The following is a 19,466-nucleotide window of genomic DNA, read 5'->3' on the forward strand; positions in this document are numbered from 1 at the left end:
CAAACTTAAACTTAAAAGTTAAAATTCAAAGTCAAATGTCAGCAATAAAATCCAATGATTAAAAAAAATAATATTATATGACCAAATTGTGTTTATTCCAAATATGCCAGAGTGGTTTAATGTTAGGTTAGTAAATGTCATGCTGAAGGAGAAACAAAGTTATCAACACATCAGGCCCCCCACAAAAATTACATAAAATTCAATACCAGGCAGGACAAAAAGTCTTAGTAAAGCAGGAAGAGAAGAGAATTTAAACTGATAAAATGTATCTACTGAAGAACTGTAGTAAAACCTATTCTTAATGGTGAAATATTAGAAGCATTCTTTTAAGATCAGGAAAAAATTGTTCCTATCATTATCACTTCTATTCAATATTGTGCATTCCTAACATGCATAGTAAAAGAAGTGCAAATATAGGAATTGGAATGGAAGATACAAAACTCTCATTATTCTCCAATGAAATGACTGAAATAAAGAGAATCTTCAAGGCTTTGTCTTTAATATGAGAACACAGAAAAATTTCTAAGTAAAATAACTTTTAAGGTTGCATTTTTTATGTGTCTACAATTAACAACACATGAAATTTAAAAATCCTTTTTATAATACTAAGAAAAGATATGAGGTTATTGTGTATAAATATATCAAAATCTATTCAAACTTTTATGACAAAAATTCTGTAATTTTTTTGGAATTCATTAAAGAAGTCCTGACTACATACCGTGATGTGTTATATGCATGGGTAGGAAGCCTTAATATTTATTTTAATAAATATCCCAACTGCCATAATATTTTATGGGCCAAAAATAATGAAGAGAATTGTTAAGAAGAATATGGTAGAGACTTTGCCTAATCAAGTGTCAGTGCGTGTAAAGCAACTGATTGAGCTGAACTTGTATAGGACAGGTGTGACAGAGAGATTAGACCACAGGAGAACCTGGAGCAGGCCAACCAAGTATGCAAATTAGTATTCCTAATAATTCCATTCCATTATGACAGAGACAAGCAATCACACAGAAATATGAACAAACTTTTCCTCACCAAATAGGAAACTCTAGATATGGCATCTTAGTGAATGCAGAGTTACTCAACCTCATTCATTATCAGCAATGCAAATTAAGCACCATTAAGCACTATGAATTTTTGGAAATGAAATCTCTCCAAATGATATGTTGGTCAGGATATGGAACCCGAGGAACTTGTACACTGCACAACCATTGTGGAGACTAATTTAGTATATTTGTCCGGTAAGGTTGTAGACATATTCGTACAACCTTAAGAGTACCCTGTGCCATTTCCGTGAAGAGATGAATATTCTACAAACACAGTGGAAATGTGCTGGAATGCCCACAGAAGCAGATCTTGTCTACTAACAAATGGGAAACAACACAAGAATGTATGGGTTGTAATATGTTTGTACAATGAAATCCAATTAGGTAATAAGAGAGAATGAACCAGCAGGTGTGGAGATACACACCTGTAATCTCAGCTACTTCGGAAGCTGAAGCAGGAGGATCACAAGTTTGAAGCCATCTTGAGAAATTTAATGAGACCATGTCTCAAAAAAAAAAAAAAAAAAAAAAAGAGTGCTGAGGCTCAGTGTTAGAGAACTTATCTAGCATAGGAGACTAGGAGAGGCCCTGGGTTTGATTCCCCAGTACAGAAAGGGGAAAAAGAAGTGAATGAATGCGGTGGGTACGGTAGACACATTCCTATAATCCCAGTGGCTTGGGAGACTGAGGCAGGAAGCTTTTGAGTTCAAAGCCAGCCTCAGCAAAAGAGAGGTGCTAAGCAACTCAGTGAGACCTTGTCTCTAAATAAAATACAAAATAGGGCTGGGGATGTGACTCAGTGGCTGAGTTCAATCCCCAATACCAAGAAAAAAAAAATAGAACCAAAAGTGAATGAATGCAAGTGACTTGTATGAATGAGTGTGAAATTCAGTTTTTATAAGAAAAAGTAAGTTGTAGAAAAATACTCAGAGAAGGATGACATTCATATTTAAACACCTTAAGTTGTTACAGTCTATTTAGAAACAAAACCATACTATAGATTACTTGGGGATTTGTGCAAAAGATTTTGTAGAATGACGTAGGCATGGTAAACCCAAATTCAAGTCTGTGGCCTCTGTCATGGACTCCAGAGAGGAAGGGGCTGAGGGGAAGGACACACAGGAAGAATTTCTTTTACTTAAAAGTCAAATTTTATTTCATAATCGGGGGACAGAGAAATTGTTCTTTCTGCCTTTTATATGACTTCATAATATTTTTAAATTAAAAAATAATGAGTTCAGGGCTGGAGTTGTGGTTCAGTGTTAGGGGGCTTGCCTAGCATGTGTGAGGCACTGGGTTCAACTCTCAGCACCACATAAAAATAAATAAATAAAATAAAGGTCCTTGAACAACTAAAAAAAATAATGAGTTCAAACATCATTTCTGGAGTCATTAATAAGAGAATTCTGGTCTTCATGAAGAAGGAATTATACTGATAGCTGTAGATATTCATACCCCTTTCTTTTTCCCTGCTCTTTAACGCTAGGCTCAGAGCTTCCCCTAGTACAGAGGGACCCAAAGAAAAATCCTCCAGGGACTTCTTGGAAAAGGCTCATGATGTAGCAAAATGCCCATGTGCACACACACAATGTTTTTGGTACAATAGATTTTCTTCCATGGACCAAAGAGAGAACATACACTAGACAGCTTATGATTGCCCACTGACATGGTCTGTCTTTTAACCCTTTAAAGAAACAAAGCCTCTATTATCTTCCATAAATAAATCTAACCTCTTTCTCTCTCATCTCCTCATTGTTAAGCCTCATCTGGGCATCCTATTTCATGCTCACTGGATTGGATCTCTCAGGGACTCTCACACTGTATTTGTTTTCAAGCCCAAACTACAATCAGATTGACATTTCTTCTCCAGTTGGTGCCTAGGATACTTTATTTGCCATAAAATGGCTTTGAGATGATGTCCCCACTGCCAAATGAAGCAGAGCAGCAATTAGCATAATCGCCCTTCAAATCCAAGTCCCAGTGAGAGTTGGACCCAAGTTATCCAAAATGGCGATTGCTGTGAGCGCTCCACAGGCAGAGTGGTGGACAGGGAGGGATCCATGTGCACAGCACTAGGCATCTCTCAGTGTTCATCCAGTGCACAGTCACTGACACCATCAGGGGCCAAGTGCTGCACTGGGCCCGGGAGCCACAGAGGAATAAATACAACTACAGTGCTTTCTTCGGTCCTGACACCAGTTGTCCAACACTGCACACATCAGTGGGGTGTTTCACAAATCAATCCTATTCTGTTTGCAACAGACCCCACAGGTTGCGGGATTCAGCCCCGCAAGATGGCTTCAATTTCAAGTGCCAGTCTCAAGAACCAGACCCCCCGAGTAGCACCCTTCTGTCCAACATAGCTTTGATGCTGGGGGTTCTCATAATCCCCCACTCCGAGTTGGATAGTTTGCTAGAACAACTCAGAACTCAACAAAATGTTCTATTTATGTTGACAGGTTTATTATAAAGGTTACAAATGAACAGGCAATGAAGAAATGCACAGGACAAAGAGTAGAGCCAGGCAGGGAAGAGGGCTAGGTTTGGAACTTCCACATCGTTTCTGGAAAGAGAGCACCTCAAAATGCCAATCAACCCAGAAACTCTTAGGCCTCTGATTTTCAGGACTTTTTCAGAGAGCTTTTCTTACTTAGCATGATTGATTAAAACGACCAACTCAGTCTCCAGTCATCTTCCTTCCCCAGAGACTGAAAGTTTGACCTGAGTCACACTTTATGCTGTGAGTCTTTTGGCGAGAAGTCCCCATATGAAACTATGTAGGATCCCCAGCCATTAGTCATCTCATCAAACTCTTATCACCACCAAACTTTTAGGAGCTGTGTGCCAAGAACCAGGAACAAAACCTACTATTTATTTACTTTTCTATCCCCTTCTCCCTATTTCTGGGAGCGGTGCATGCTGGGCTGGAGTGAGACCAGGGAACTGGGGACAGAGGAGGCCATGTATACAGAAGTATGTCCAGACAGTACCCTGGAGGCAGGTGCCTAAGCAGAGCCACAAAGGGGACAGCAGACAGCATGGACCAATCCAGAATCCTACATCTTGAGCCCTATTATTTCTTTTTTCTAAACCCAGGGTGAAAAAGAGAACAGATTTAACAGGAGCCTTTAAACTGGACCCTGTTTACTTGAAGCACAGCCATCAGGATTCAGGTAAGTTGGGTGCTTGCTCTTACAATCTGTTCCCACATATGTTTTCATCAAAGCTTCATTAGAAGGATCTAAGAGCCAGGAGTCGGTCGTTCAAGGCTGGGGAGACACCAGAGTGGTTGGGTGCTGTGTGTACCTGTACTTGCCCCTCACAGCTCTTTCTTGTGCTGGGAAATCCCAAGAGCCCTTAACCCATCCATGGAGCCAACACTGATCAGGACTGGGGCAGAAGCAGCATCTGGATCCAGTGGTGCAGCCAGGGGACTTCAGTATAGGTACAGATACTTCCTGTTCATAAGGAAACACCTTTACAAAAATGTCTGCTCTAACGTCTTTCCAAAAAAGAATTTTCATGCCTTCCACTAATACCAAGAGGAGGGAAGAAAGTAAATGAAGAAGATTCTGCAGGGAAGGAGAGTAAAGAGAAAATATGACAAAGCCCTAGGAAGGTTCAGTACACCAATATGCATGGCACTTGTTTAATGGTAGGCCCTCTGTGCCAGACTCTGGTGACAGAAGTAGTGACAAGGACCCAGTGCCTGCATAACCCAGCGAGGAAGGTGATGAGCACACAGTATAGTGAGTGCCCACATCATAAGCCAGGAAGCAGAGAGAGAGAGAGAGAGAGAGAGAGAGAGGGAAAGGGAGAGAGGGAGGACTGGCAGAATGCCACACTCCCCTTTGAGGGCACACCCCCAATAACCTAAGGAACTCCCTTGAGTCTCCACCTCTAAAAGGCCCACAGCACCTTCTTACAGTGTTAACCTGAGGACAAAGGCTTTACATACCTTTGAGAATTATTATTCCTATGAGACCTTTACAGTGGTTTAGGGTTAGAACTTTACAACAGAGATGCCTCCATGCCTTCTCATAAAAAGCATTTCTACAAGGCAGCAGAATTCCCGCAAAACATAAAACATCATGTTCTATACAATTACTACCCTTGTTCATAGGCCACAATCAAATGCCAAATCACGAGTTAGCACAGCAGGGCTCTGAGGGGGCACCCAGGGTGTGGAAATCCAAATTTCCCTGAAAGGCAGTGCTGTTCAAAGATAATGTCTGATAATGATGAGAATGACCTCAGCAACACCAAAATGTGTGAAGTGGAAAATTTCAAAATGTTCACAGTGCCCACATCGAGATACTGCAATTATTTGTAAATGCTCTCAATTTTCTCTATGCTTTCAAAAACAGAATCATTAGCAATATTATCCTTAAATGTCAAGGCTCATGCATGCAGCACAGAAAGCCACCTGCATGATCCCTAAATACAGAGCACTATGCACAGTGGACCCCTGACAGCAAGGAGACTCAGCTCACCATTAGTCATTTTCAGTCTTCTCCTCCTTTTGGTTTTCTCTCCATCACTCAGAGACAGGATCCCTGGGTCTTGGTTGGTTGTGGCTCTTGTTCATCCTTCCTTAACCATGCATCCTAACTGAGCCTGCCTGGTACAGCCCCATGTGTACCAGGGCTCATGCCCCTTCTATTATTCCCATCTGGTCTCCTTTAACATTTCTTCTCAGTTGTCTTCAACCACTCCAAACTGTCTTTTTTTCCTTTCCCTGTAACTTCCTTTCAGCCAGAAATACCCTTCCTGGTGCCTGTGTTGCCTACCTATTGAAATTTTAAGGATTTCTAAAAGAACACAACTTTATTAAAAATATAAAATTGCTATACATTTATTATCTTAACTGTTGAACAAAGCATTTTCTTACCCAAGGAGAAATAAAATAATACTTTCCCCGATTAAAGAAATGTAATACATATATCAATATCACATTGAGTGCTATCCTACCATGAAAACATTCTTTTGAGGTCAGAAATAAGGGTGTTTATTATCACCACTTCTATTATCTGGGCACTTTCAGAAGGATCCAGCCATTGTTGTACTACATTAAAGGAATACATCTTTTAGTGTAATTTTTTCTGGAGGGGGTGGGATAATTTGAGATCCTGGTCAAGTAAAATGTGTAAGAGCAACCTAAGCAACACCCTCCAGCGAATTATTATGCTACTTTTAATCGACCTATGAGAGTAGTTGCATATGTATCTCTCCCTGAGACACAGCACCTCCTGATGGCAGATCAGTTTTCTCATTCCTTTTGAAATCTCTCATTGCTGCCAGCTTGGTGCCTGTGTGTGGGCTATCTTGGGGCCTGATGCAGCACAGAGTGTGAATTAGTGAGTGAATGACAGGCCACATCTTGGGGAACTTCTATCATCTTCAAGCGTTCTTGGGTCCACAGAACCATAAAATATTAGTGAGAGAAGAAACCTTACAGAACACTTGATCCCATCACTTCAATTTATGGGGGAGGAAATAAACTCTGGACTGGAAAAGGATGTAATTTTGGTCCCTGGGTAGAGCACTGAGCAGTGTAACAGAAGTGAAGGCAGAGGCGCCAATGTCTGCCAGCCAAAATGGCAGCAAACCAAGACTTTTGCCTCCCAGCAAACAGGTTGGCCCTTAGGAAAAGATGATCATGTATTGCCTGGTCTTCCTTCCATTGCAAGGCTCTGTGGAAAAACACACTCTGGCTTTCTGCATGGCCCTGGAAGCCTGTCCCTGTTCTGTACACAGCACCCTCAACTGGTCCCTGCATGGGCATTCTCCAGAGTCCTCAGGATGGATGTGTTCTCCTTGATGAGGTCTTTCTGGGCCTTCCCATGTCCACAGGGCCCTCGTCTCAGCAGCCTCAGGTCACTCTGTGCTCTTCCTGGATCTTGTCTCCAGCTGCAATCATATTGCTCCCTGGTTTCTTGTCTGTTGTTCATCTTGCCCACCAGAACACCACATCTGCAAGCAAGATCCTTGCCATCCTGTTCACATCTCCAACAGGAGCTGAGTGAATGGAGCACACCCAGAAGCAGGTGTTACCAGGATGATGATCAACCCTTGTGTTGAGGCTGCACTTCACACATGTGGTCTCAGCTTACCCGGGGCCAGTAGAGTTGGCCTTACATAGCCATAGGTCTTGCTCCACTAATCCAACCAACTGTGAATAAAAAAAGACTCAAAAACAAAAACAATTGCACCTGAACAAAGCAATTACGGACTTATTTCTTGATATTACTCCCTATGAAATACAGTATAAATATTAACATAGCGTTTACACTGTATTAGATATGATAAGTAATCTACAGATGATTTCAAATCTACAAGGTGATGTATGTAGATTATATGCAAATACTATGCCATTTTATGTAAGAAACTTGAGCATCCTTAGATTTTTGACTCCCACAGTAGGTCCTGGGAACAATTCCCCTTGGATACCAAGTTAGTTTCTACAGAGGCTTAGTGGAAGACATTGAGCTAGAGTCAAAATAAATGAGAGTTTCCTTTATAACAGAAAGTTCTGTCAGAATTCTAGTGAGAAGGGAAAGTGGTCACTCCTGTTACACAGGCTTTTCAGATAGTCTTAATTATTAAAGGTTTATATTTGGAAAACAGAAAACAGTCAATGCTAAGCCAGAAGATTTCACAATCCAACCACTCAAATGCCAACATTATTGATATATTGTTGTATTTCTCAACAAGTCTTCTTTTATGCCTTGTTTAGTTTTACTGTTTTATCTATATATCATTTAAAATTTATAAGCTGCTCCTACACCACATATATCTTATGAAGTTTTAATCTCACCATCATGTACATTCACAAGTCACTAATTTAACAAAAAATAACTATAAGTAAATAGCAGAAAGCTCAGTAGAGTAGAGAGAAGGAAAAAGGGAGTGGGAGGGAGGAAGGGGAAGTACTGGGAACCAAATTAGAACCAATTATATTCCATCCTTTTATAATTATGTAAAAATAAATTCTATTGTCATGTCTAGCTAAAAAGAGCCAATGAAATAATAAATAAATAAATGACAGTAGGCACATAAGACCTATTAAGACACATTAAGCTCTTAAGACAGTGTTAAGTGTAAGTAAGATCATTGTCATGGGAAATTAATGGTTTAGAGGAATTCATTATTGTTTACAGTAAATGATTGTTCAAGGAAGCTCCAAAGTTGAGCCAGTTCTTCAAGGAGTCCTTAAAGAAGAAAGCAGATTCACTGAGAAGCCAATTCCATCTTTCATCAATGGTGTTTGGCTATACTAGCTGCTGTGTCTGAATCCTTGTCTTTGAAACTACGAGTTGCACTGTCCAATAAAATTTTCTACAGTAAAGTAAACATTCTATAATTTTGCACTGTCCAATATGGTAGACAAGGGTGGCAGGTGAAACCTTGAAATGTGGTTCATCACACTAAAAAAACTACTTAATTTTCTGTAGTTTTAACTACCTAAAATTTCAATAGCCAAATGTGGCTATTGGCTACTATATTAGATAGAATAGTCATATAAACTCATTTATTCATTTTTCATTTATGACAGTCATCTGGGTATTTAACAAGTTCTCTGAGTACCTACAACATGCCAAGTACCGTGGCCTCTGTGAATCACTGTCAGTTTCCTTCTGATGACTCTGCTATCGATGTTATATTTATTTAACAACTCTGTTACTAATGAGAGACCACGGGGTATAAAGGAATGAGAGAACTGGGCAGGAGTTGAGACAGGCTATGTGACTGTGGGCTTCCATATCAGGGTCTTTTCCAAATCATTAAATAAGGGACTGATACTGATGGTCCTACATTTTTCTCCAACACTACCATTCTTATCCTAGCTGAGAAAACACCTGGTCTTTCCAGGGAGCCAGGTGCAGTCAGGGAAGGACTTCAGATTTCTTGTAAATATAGCGTGGACATTCCTTTGTAGTGGATGTGGGTTCTATTAGGTTGCTTGTCCTGGCTGAACATGGTGAACTCTGCAGTCGATATTGCACAGGAAATAGGGGATGCCTACAATGTGCCTTGCCTGGCCTACGCTGGTGGAAAAGATTTCCATAGCTCGTAACTCCTCTACCAAGCGGTGTAGCTACTACTGCATATCCTTATAACTCTTACCTGATCCTTTAACAGGGTTACTTGTAGAAACTCATCTGAGTCCTCACCCAGGGTACTTTTCCCATGTGATCCTGGGATGTATTGCTTTAGGTGTGAGGGAAGACTAAAGTTCAAAACATCCATTTTTCATAACCAATGTGGAGCCACTGAATCCAGAATGAGGAAACTGACTCGATAGATACATATTCATGGAGCATCTGCTGTGCGTCCGATGCTGAACTAGATCTGTGAATACCGAGATGAATACTCCCATCAGGTTCCATTTTTTTTTCTTTATTATTTTTATCACTCTTTGAATCACCAATTCACCTTCCCATGTATGAATGAATGGATGATGAATGATTTACATGATTTGAATGTAACTTACTACTGGGCACTACATGAAATCTCAGCTTTCCTTTCTTATGCAACTGCAGAAAACAGAACTAATGGTGCTTCATTAATAATTCAGCATTTTCAATGTGCATCCTGGACATAGTGCTTTCAGAGGACTCCCTTGGAATCTGTTACCTTGAGATGTGCCACAGGGAACTCCCAGGCCCAGTCAACCCTCGGGCAGTTTTTCATCTGCCTCAAAAGATTGTGTTTGTGATACAGAAATCTACCTTGAAGATGAAAATGATTACGTATGTTAACATTTTTTTGTCTAATGGTTTCTTTTTCTTTCTCTTTTCTCCAGGGCTTATCACTGACTACAGGGTAAGTGGACAACTTGTCTCATCAAACTAGGTCCTTTATTATCCAAAATGTGAATGGTGTGCTGTCCCTCACTCTCCTGAGCAGGATTCCTCTGCAGAGCACCTTCTAATTGGGTCTCAACTAACCAATCAGGTGGGCTCTGTCAGGCACTGGGCGGATCTGCTGAGCTCACTACTCAGGGGTTCCAGGTTAGGTAGAATAACCTTGAATGCACCCTTAGACAGGGGGAAGGAACTTCTGCACCCCTATTCCTCTGGAAGGAAGGCTCTCTCTCCTGAGACAATGCAGCCCCTTCTTTCTTTGTTGCAGTTATGTTGCTGAGGTGGCATCCTGAGGAGTGAGAGAATACACAGATACCAGCAAAGGTGCTCAGACAGAAGGACAGTTATCTCAAAACCTTGCCTCAAATTGCTTTGCTTCTCTCTTCTTTTTATTTGACACAGTGTTCCATAAAGTATATTTTGAAAATACCGGATTGTCCTAGCCTTACTCTGGAAAGGTATTTGAAACAATAAGTAGGGCTGGGAGACTTATCACATGAGTAGGAGCTGGGGACACTCAGGAGAAAAGAGGTATTGGCTGGTTCCCCCTCATGGCTTGTACCCAATTCTTTTTGTGTCAACACAGAGGTGATCTGTGCCGATTCTTTTTGTGGTGGGCTTAAGATGTCATCAAAGCAAGGGCTGAGCTGTCCTGACAGAGGTTATGTGTGACTGAACTGTCAGGGCCAGCATGTCTCCAGCTGATAAGCTAGCAGGGGCTGTGCCTCAAAGGCATACCTTTTCCTTTCCTTTTCCTGTAGCAGCTACAAGCTGGGAGTGCAGGGGACCAGGAAGCCATCCCAAGCCATCATGGTTTATCCTAGGACAGAGTTTTGGTGAAGTTTTCCAGGAACCATCCAGTTGTATGCCAGGGAGAAAGACCAGGGTGTGTGAGAAGAGGGGCATGACGGGGAGGTGTGGACATGAATGATTTCATCGTTTCCTTCAGAGACTGGAAAACCAAACTGAAGACCATCAGAGCCACCAGGCAGGGGAGAGGACTCCCATGACAGAATGTTGCCCACTGGGCTAGTCATGGAAGTGAGGGATGACAGAAGTGAACAGGGTGAGGCAGGTCTGAATGAGGGCATGAGGAGAGAGTGTTAGATCTAAGAGGTGGCTGTTCAGGACATATGGTTTGGCAAAGTCATTTTGCATTCTTTCTGGTTATGAACTGAAGACCAAAGAGGTAAGGATAGCATCATTTGCCCAAAATTTACATGATTAAGGGCAAAGTAGGTATCCTTATGCTCATTGCATAGGCGAGGAGATAGAGGTTCAAAAAAGTTAGAGAAATTTCAGAACCCAATTGAAAGAAAAAAACGTAGGACTCAGGTCACCAGCTCATCCCCTTGAGCTGTACCCTTCCCCAAACTATTTGGATGAGGAAACTGCAACTGCTGGCACATGTTGGTAGCTTACCAAGAGTGGTTCAGTGTACTGGTTTTTAAATTTTTGATCACAGAGGAAGAATGTCCCAAGAAATAGATGACTAATGTCTGGAGACTCACATAGAAGCACCAGAGGTGTAGCTCAGTTGTAGAGTGCTTGCCCACTGTGCACAAGGCTCTGGGTTCCATCCCCACCATCTCCTAAGAGACAATACAAACTGACTTCCACATGCAGGAGTCATTTTGGGTGACCCATGTGGGAAGGTAGAAGAGGTTTTCTTGCTGATTGCTTCAGTATGTAAGTCAACAATATTCCCTAAGGTGAGGATGGGCTGCTCTGAGTCAGACCAGGTGCTGGGCTTGGGGCCAGGAATAACGTAGCGAACTAGACAGAGTCCCTTCCTACAGAACTTACATTCTAGCAGGAGGTGAGGCTGATTGCACAGGAAATCACAGCCCGCCTGATGAGTTACACTCTGGTCTCATGCAGGTGAAAAGGAATGGTGGGCGGGGGCATCTCATCCAGGCGTGTGTCAGGCTCAGAGAGGCAGTACAGGCATTAGGGAGTCACGTTTGAATGAGCAAACAATAAAACTGTGCACATTTTCACTCAAGTGTCATAAAAATTACGTTTGCCTTGTTTTTCCTCCAAACGTTGGACTTAGATCACATTTCGATTGTCAGGAGGTTGACTTGGCAAGGGATGGTTTTGGAACGCCACCTCCGTGCTGAACAATGGCAGGGAGCCATTGCTTCACTGGCTGTTAGTTAGTTGTGTGGTGAGAGGTTCCTCTTTTAGATTTTCCAAAAAGGTAAGTTAGCCTAATTCTTCCTGAACCTCCCAACAGCTTGCAGACACATGGTTAAATCACAAACAGCTGTGTGTACGCAGGTACGATTCCAGCTCTGCCACATTCTAGGTTGGTGACATTAGACATGTCATCCTCCGTGCCTGCTTTCCATCCCATCAAGGGAAGATCTGAACCCCTTATTCCACAGCACTGTTAGGAAGATGAAATGTGATGAAGTGTGAATACACTTAGCACAGTGTCCCGCATAAAATCAGAGGGAAACCACTGTAATCGCCTCTGAGCCTAGCTATGGGGTCCATGTTTCTCTTTGCAACTTGAGAAGCTTTCTGGCTGCTCTTCATTCATTTTACACACTCTGTAGTCATTCCCCCTTAACCACAGTTTCACTTTCCGTGGTTTCAGTTACTCATGATAAAGGGCAATCTGAAACCGTTAAGTAGAAAATTCCAGAAATAACAATTCGTACATTTGAAATAACTTTTATTACAGTATACTGTTACAATTGTTCTGTTTTATTCTTAGTCATTGTGTTAATCTGTCTCTCTCTGAGGCTAATTTCTAAATTCAACTATCACAGGTGTGCATGTACAGGAAAGAACAGAATATGTAGGGCTCAGTACTATGTGTGGTTTCACACCTCCACTGGGGGTTTTGGAAGGCGTCCCCAGTGCATGGAGGGTGACTGTATTTAAAACACACCTATGCCCTTCCACTCAGGAGCCGTGCTGGGCTTAGGCTGAGCTTCTCTGGAGCCCCAGGTGACAGGCAGTCCCAGTGAGTCTGGGGGTCCTTCCTCACCTTATCATGACACCCTGCACCCAGCAGGGGGCCCTCTCTCATTCCTCAAGGAAGAGAAGATACAGAAGAGTAGCCATCAGCATCGCGCTAAGTTCTCATAGAATATTATTATTTAAAAAAAAAAAAAAAGCCATGATTTGCTCCCAGACGGTCTTCACGAATTAGCCCATCCTTCTTTCTCTTCCCTGTCCTTTTCCAACTTACTTTGTTACATTTTCAGCCTTCCAAGGGTCACACCGGATGCAAAGTGCAGTCAGCCAGGAAAGTCTGGGAATTCAAGGGAAAGCAGAGGGAACACTTCTTTGAGGACCAACACATGGACACATGCTATGTCTTTCAGTAGAGGGCTCTTGGGGGTCACTCCCCTGCAGTCACTGAGATAAGAAAGGAATCAGTATTGGTCTAGAAAACAGTGCCAGGACATCATGGGAAGCATAGGGCAGACAAATGTGGGTTTCAGCTCTCTCCATCCCTGCAGACAGAGACACCAGTGCAAAACTCTGCTTGCCCCCGCTGGTGGTAAGCTTCCTAGAAACAGGGCCACATCTTTCCTATTAGCTCGCTGTCGAGCCTCTTTCCCAGAACAGGTGTGAACTCAGCAAACATTTGTTGAGTGAAAACAATAATCATCAATGCCTCCCAAGTCAATAGTCCCTGTCCTCATTTCCCTCAGAGGAGGCTTTGCAAAGGCAGCCTCCCTCTGTGGCCCTGCTCATACCCCAGGATGGAAAATGTGCAGCCCGAGTGGGGGAGACACAGGAAACTAGTTGCCTTTAAGAGAAACAAGCCAACCAGTGGGTTAGAAAGGAAGCACTGATGCCCCATATTATATTTTATTTCAGCACTGGCAGATCCCACTGGGTCGAAGATTCCGCTCTTTGAAATTGTGGTTTGTCTTTAGAATGCTTGGAGTCAAAGGACTGCAGGCTCATATCCGCAAGGTACTGTCTTCATTCTTTATCTCAGTAATACTATGGAGGGCTTAGGGGACTTAGAAATGAATTCAGATGTCTTAGTAAGTAAATACAAGCATGCATCACTTAACAACGTGGATAGGTTGTGAGAAATGCATCATTAGGCGGTTTTGTCATTGTGCCAGCATCATAAAATGTGCTTGCACAAACTAGGATGACTATGACCGTGTTGGAAGATACAGTCCATGGGGACTACCATGGCACATGTGGTCCATTGTTGACTGAAATGTCACTACACAGATTGGGGCTGTATATGGTAAAGGATGCAAACTGTACTTTGGGTTGTTGAATGCACAATTATGGATCTTTGAGGACACCTCTATTAGGATTACAGGTTATCAGCTCCAGGATGATGATTGTTTTAGTTAGCCTTTATACTGCTGTGACTAAAAGACCTGACCAGAACAATTGTAGAGGAGGAAACGTTTATTTGAGAGCTGATGGTTGGTTTCAGAGGGCTCAGAACATAGACAGCCAGCTCTATTCCTTCAGAACTCAAAGTGACGCTGAACCTCATGGTAAAAGAGAGTATGGAGGGAAGCAGCTCACATGATGATCAGAAAGGGAGGGGGAGAGAGAAAGAGAGATATCTTATCAGACACAAATAATATATACCCCAAAACCATACGCCCATTGCCCCACCTCCTCCAACCATACCCTACCTGCCTTCAGTGACCACTCAATTAATCCCATCCGGTGATTAATTCACTGATTGGGTTAAGGCTCTCACAACCCAATCATTTCTCCTCCAAACCTTCTTGCGTGTCTCACACATCAGCTTTTGGGGGACATCTCACATTCAAAACATAACAATGGTCAAAGTAAAAACATTATGTAGGTTGTACTTTTGGCACAGTGAGTTTCAGTGAGCAAAGAAGCAAAAGTGAGAATATGTTTTTCTTCAGAAGATTGCCAAAATAGGAGAATCTTAGAGTTGGTGTGGAATAGATACCATCTACACCAATTGTTCTCAAACACAGTTCCTGACCTACAGTGCCAGTGGCCTATGGCAGGTCCCAGCAACCTGCTTTAACAAGCAGTCTAGTCACATAATATGCACTTAAATTTGACAACCACTGATCTACTTCAAGTCCCACTACTCTACCATTTTTGTTCATCAGCTGGGGAATCCGAGGCCTGAATATGAACCAGGACTTGCCTAAGGCCCACCCAGTTTGCCAGATGCAGGAGGCATACTGACTTCAAGCTGGGTCCTTCCTTTTTCTGATCCTTTCTAAGCCAAGGCCTTATCCTGATGGTCAAAAGTCCCCAGGCTTCACAGGAAAGGCATGCCTGTAGTTTCTAACCCTAATGATATGACAATGCTTAACTTTAAGTCCTGGTGCTGCTGCATCACCAACTGTGCAGCTAAGGGCAGGGGTCAGATATGTTAGGGTCCTCCCTGTGACAGAGATGCAGAAATGCATCTATTTTCAAGCATTTGCTAAATGCTTGAAGCCACAAACTGGTACCCGTCTGCTTCAAGCCCATTCTAAGAAAATTTATGGAGCATCAAGCACTATGAGAGTCTATATCGTTAAAAAAAAAACTAGAAAAGGAACATGTGTATGAATTTATAAATAATGTATTTTATGTTCTTAATTGAGAAAAGTAGCAGGAGAACTGAATTCAAATTATTTGGAGAAAGAAGGCTAAAACATAAGTGGCTTATCTGTCCACAGTGATTTCATCCATAAGCTCAAGGACAATGAGCTGTGATTATGCTGCCTCATGTGATAAACACATCACGCCTCTTTTTGAAAGGATTCCCAGTCCTACCTTAGCAGGAATGTGGGAAAGGGCTGGACCAAAACCTCCTCCCTAGGCAGGAGCCTGCTTTGGGGATACCTGAGTCCAAAGTCTTTGGCGCCCTCTGGTGGTCATAAGAGGGATTGCTTATTTCCCAACAAGCTTTGGTCCAGAACTTGCGCAGAGCTCCTCTGGTGCATCTACCACGTGATGGTGACCAGAAGCACGCTGGATGCTCAAGGTTCTGAATGGAGGAGAACTCGTAATCCGCGAGAGGTTTTTCTCCATGGATCACAGATAATTCGAATCAGTTTTTGAGTTCTTAACATCTAGGAGTTAAGTAAGGTTGACATCAACCTTATTCAGTGACAGGAAGGCAGCTCTTGAATGTGATGGTGTATGTGTGGTTTCTGTGTCTCAGGGGCAAGCACAATGGAACTAGAGCCACACCAACCGCAGAACTGAAAGTCTCATATTAGCTGCATTCGAATCCTAGCTCAGAAGGCATGACAATAGGATATTGGGCATGTTAACTCTCTGACCCTGTTTCCTGAACTGGAAAATGGTTGTAAACCAGTATCCATCACTATGTTGTGAGTTGTCATGAGGAAGAAGTGGTAGATGAATGTTAGCCTTTATATCTTCTACAGTGTTCCAGCACCTCTTTGCAATTTTGTTATAAAATTATAAAAGACAGATTGTTCAGGGGCAAGGGTGTAGAAATAGCCCCATGAACAGAAGAAAATGATGTTATTTTTTTTTCTGAGGACATGAAGCCTTTCTTCATAGTAATGAATGAGTTTCTTTGGGAACAGCTGGTGAGGGGACAGCACAGACACTTGAAGAAAATTGCAGAGAGTATGTAAATGAATTATGGATGTGCAGTTTAATAGGGTTTTCTAGATGGTTAAGTTTTGAATTCAGTGATGATGAGAAACTCAAGCACCTTTCCCCCTCTCTCTCTCAAGCACGTCCAGCTGGCTCATATGTTTGAGTCTTTGGTGCGCCAGGATTCCCGCTTTGAGATCTGTGCAGAAGTCACTATGGGGCTAGTCTGCTTCCGGCTAAAGGTTTGTTTATGTCTATCATCGTCCTCATCATTTTCTTTGAATGGGACAGAGGGGCAAGTCCCATTCTGACCTCCACACTCAGATGCCTTCATCAGCGTCCCAGGAACACTGAACAAAAACCATGGTATTTAGCCCACAGCCCTGAGGAAATCTGGCTTCCTGGGAGGCCCTGCCCAGATTGTCCTGCATGGACCATTGATGTTCAGCTTTCTTGGAGACATACTTGTAGACTTCTTGCTCCTTAGTCCTAGATTTCTCCCTATCTTTTCCATCCCCAAGCCTCTGTCCCACCACTGAAATTCTCTACGGGACACCCATCTGTGGCCTCACTAACTTGAGCTTCTCTGTGGACCTATAGCATGGGCCCCATCTGGGATAGAAAAGTAAATCTCCCCAACCTAGCCACCCTGACTCCATATCTCAACAAGACCCCACACAGGAGGGTGAGGTATTCCAGGATATGTGTTCCATGTGCATTCACTAGGTGAAGGAGTCTGGCCCTGGGGAGTCAAGATGAAAGTCATCTTGTTAAGATTCTTGATGATATTTCTCAAAAGGACCTATGGCGTACTGCATGCATACCCCATTAATCTTTGTGGTGTAAATGAAGTCAGATGAGAATTAACAACCAACTCTCAGACATCTGCAGAGATGGCTTTTAATACAATGAGAGGATTTTATTGTCACTGTTTCAGTGCTGGGGATCCAACCCAGGTACACACACACACACATACACACACACACACACACACACACACACAAATGCTCTATTACTGAGCTAAACCCCTAGCTCCCCTACCCTTTGGGTCTTGCTGTGTTTCCCAGATGGTGGGGAATTTGAAATCTTCCTAAGTAATTGGGAGGTACATGCTACCGCGTTTCACTGGCTTATGGTTTATGAATCAGTTTGAGGTCTTCCCATAAGGCCTCCTATTTCCAACCACAGACAGAAATCATGAACAGGAACAGACTGGGTTGTGTCATTGTCATGGTACTGTCACTCAAAGTGTGGCACTGCCTCTCCATGTATTGTCTCCTTTCCCTCACCTGATTCTTGGAGCTTTGCAGTGAGGATGAGATCCAGGTATGGAAAAGTTGGGAAGCAGCAGGACTAGAGGGGCCTTATAACAAGAGAGAAGCCTTGGGTGATGGTGTCCAGAACATGGTTATGCAGATGACATGATGTGGCAGTTGCATCAAAGTTGGGGACTGGCATTTTGCTCAGACTTGTCTGCCCCCAAGTGGTTGCATTGTTTTTTATTGCCAGGATTCTTGCAGGAACTTTTTATTTTAATTTTTATGATTTATTGAGATGTAATTCACTTAAATTGCCAATTTGTGTGATTTCTACTGTATTCACAGGGCTGTGCAGACATCACTAATTTTAGAGCATCTTCACCCTAAAAAACAAAACTCTCACCCATGAGCACTCATCCTCCATTCCCCAGCTTAGGTTGATTAATCTGATCTCTGTCTCTAGACATTTGCCTATTCCAGACATTCATATAAATGGACTTTTAAATATACGTTGGCTTTTGCCACTGACTTCTTTCAGTTAGCATAATTTTGTCAAGGTTAAGACTTTCATTCTAGTGGCATAATTTACTAATTATGCCAAACCTATCTGTGCCTTAGTCCTTTCTTCTCAAGTGAACTGTAATGTGTGTGGCTCTTACATGCAGGAAACCCAGGGAAGTTTTCAGTTAACAAGCTGCTTCCATCCCATGAATCTGGTTTCTTCTTGAAGAAGCACGTTAGTTAAATGTTATGGTTCATTTTTTCTGCCACTGTAACTATTATATTCTCATTATTTTCTCCTCATCCTATTCCTCTCCAGTAGGAGTTTCAAGTCCTCCACATCACATACTACCTTAACATACACTGTGGCTCTTTATTTAAGCTGCAGCATGTGATGTTGTGATTGTGTAACTGATTCTCTTTCCCTCCATCCTTACCCTGGTCAGTCTTCTCCTCTGTCTCATTCAGCTATTTTTGTCTTTCTTTCACCTCTGACCATTTTTCCTGTTTGCCTTCTTGCCTTTACTTACACATATCTAGTCCAATTCATTTGGAAATTGCAAGCAATTTTTCCTCCTAAATCATTTGCCTTCATTTTCTGCACTATATAAATTTCAGACTCACACTTAGTCTTTTTAATAAAATTCCATTCCCTTAGTACCAATTTTTTTCTTTCCTTCCTCCCTCCCTTCTTTCCTTCTTTTTGTTCTCCACCTTGAATTTGTCTACCTGGCATACAAGGCAGCAATTTCTCTAATGTCTGTGGCCCCTTCACTGTGCACTTGGGCACTGAAGGCAGCCACATTCTAGCTCATAGCCAGAGTCATGGTGGATTTGTCCAAGGCCAAAGCCATTTTCCAGTATTGAGCAGGTGTTCAGCTAGAGTGGACTGCCAAGTAGACTGGGCACTTCCCTCCTCCCTCTTCTTCTTTCTCTGGACTTTGAAGAAAGGGCCAGAAGAAGTAGCACAAGTCTAAAAGGGTCATATGACTAGGATGCAATGCTCTACATCCAGCCCTTTCTATTTTCCACTTAGAGGAAGGGGGGCCACTATGTGAAAACTAGACAGAGGCAGAAACTAGAAAGGACAAAGAAGAGCCATAAGCCTGGCTGGCTGAGTGCACCAGCGGTTAGTAGGGGAAGCATTGACTTCCCATGTACTGTTTGATACAGACCTCTCAGCCCTGATTAGTCAGCAGGAGCTGTGCATGTGGCCCCTGGCCCCCAAGCTGGTTTGC

At 42.5% G+C, this 19,466-nt stretch overlaps 1 protein-coding gene across 4 annotated transcripts in view; it reads left to right on the forward strand.

Moving 5' to 3' along the window:
* Positions 1-19,466, forward strand: part of Ddc (dopa decarboxylase) — a 119,816-nt gene that overhangs the window by 96,902 nt on the left and 3,448 nt on the right. For all 4 annotated transcript variants that reach the window (XM_078039747.1, XM_078039748.1, XM_078039749.1 and 1 more), the window contains exons 10-13: positions 4,146-4,222; positions 9,856-9,875; positions 13,760-13,858; positions 16,609-16,710. In XM_078039747.1, coding sequence (XP_077895873.1) covers positions 4,146-4,222; positions 9,856-9,875; positions 13,760-13,858; positions 16,609-16,710 — 298 coding nt within the window. The remainder of the gene's footprint in view (positions 1-4,145; positions 4,223-9,855; positions 9,876-13,759; positions 13,859-16,608; positions 16,711-19,466) is intronic.

Source organism: Ictidomys tridecemlineatus, chromosome 2 (assembly GCF_052094955.1).
Source record: "Ictidomys tridecemlineatus isolate mIctTri1 chromosome 2, mIctTri1.hap1, whole genome shotgun sequence".
NCBI lineage: Eukaryota > Metazoa > Chordata > Mammalia > Rodentia > Sciuridae > Ictidomys > Ictidomys tridecemlineatus.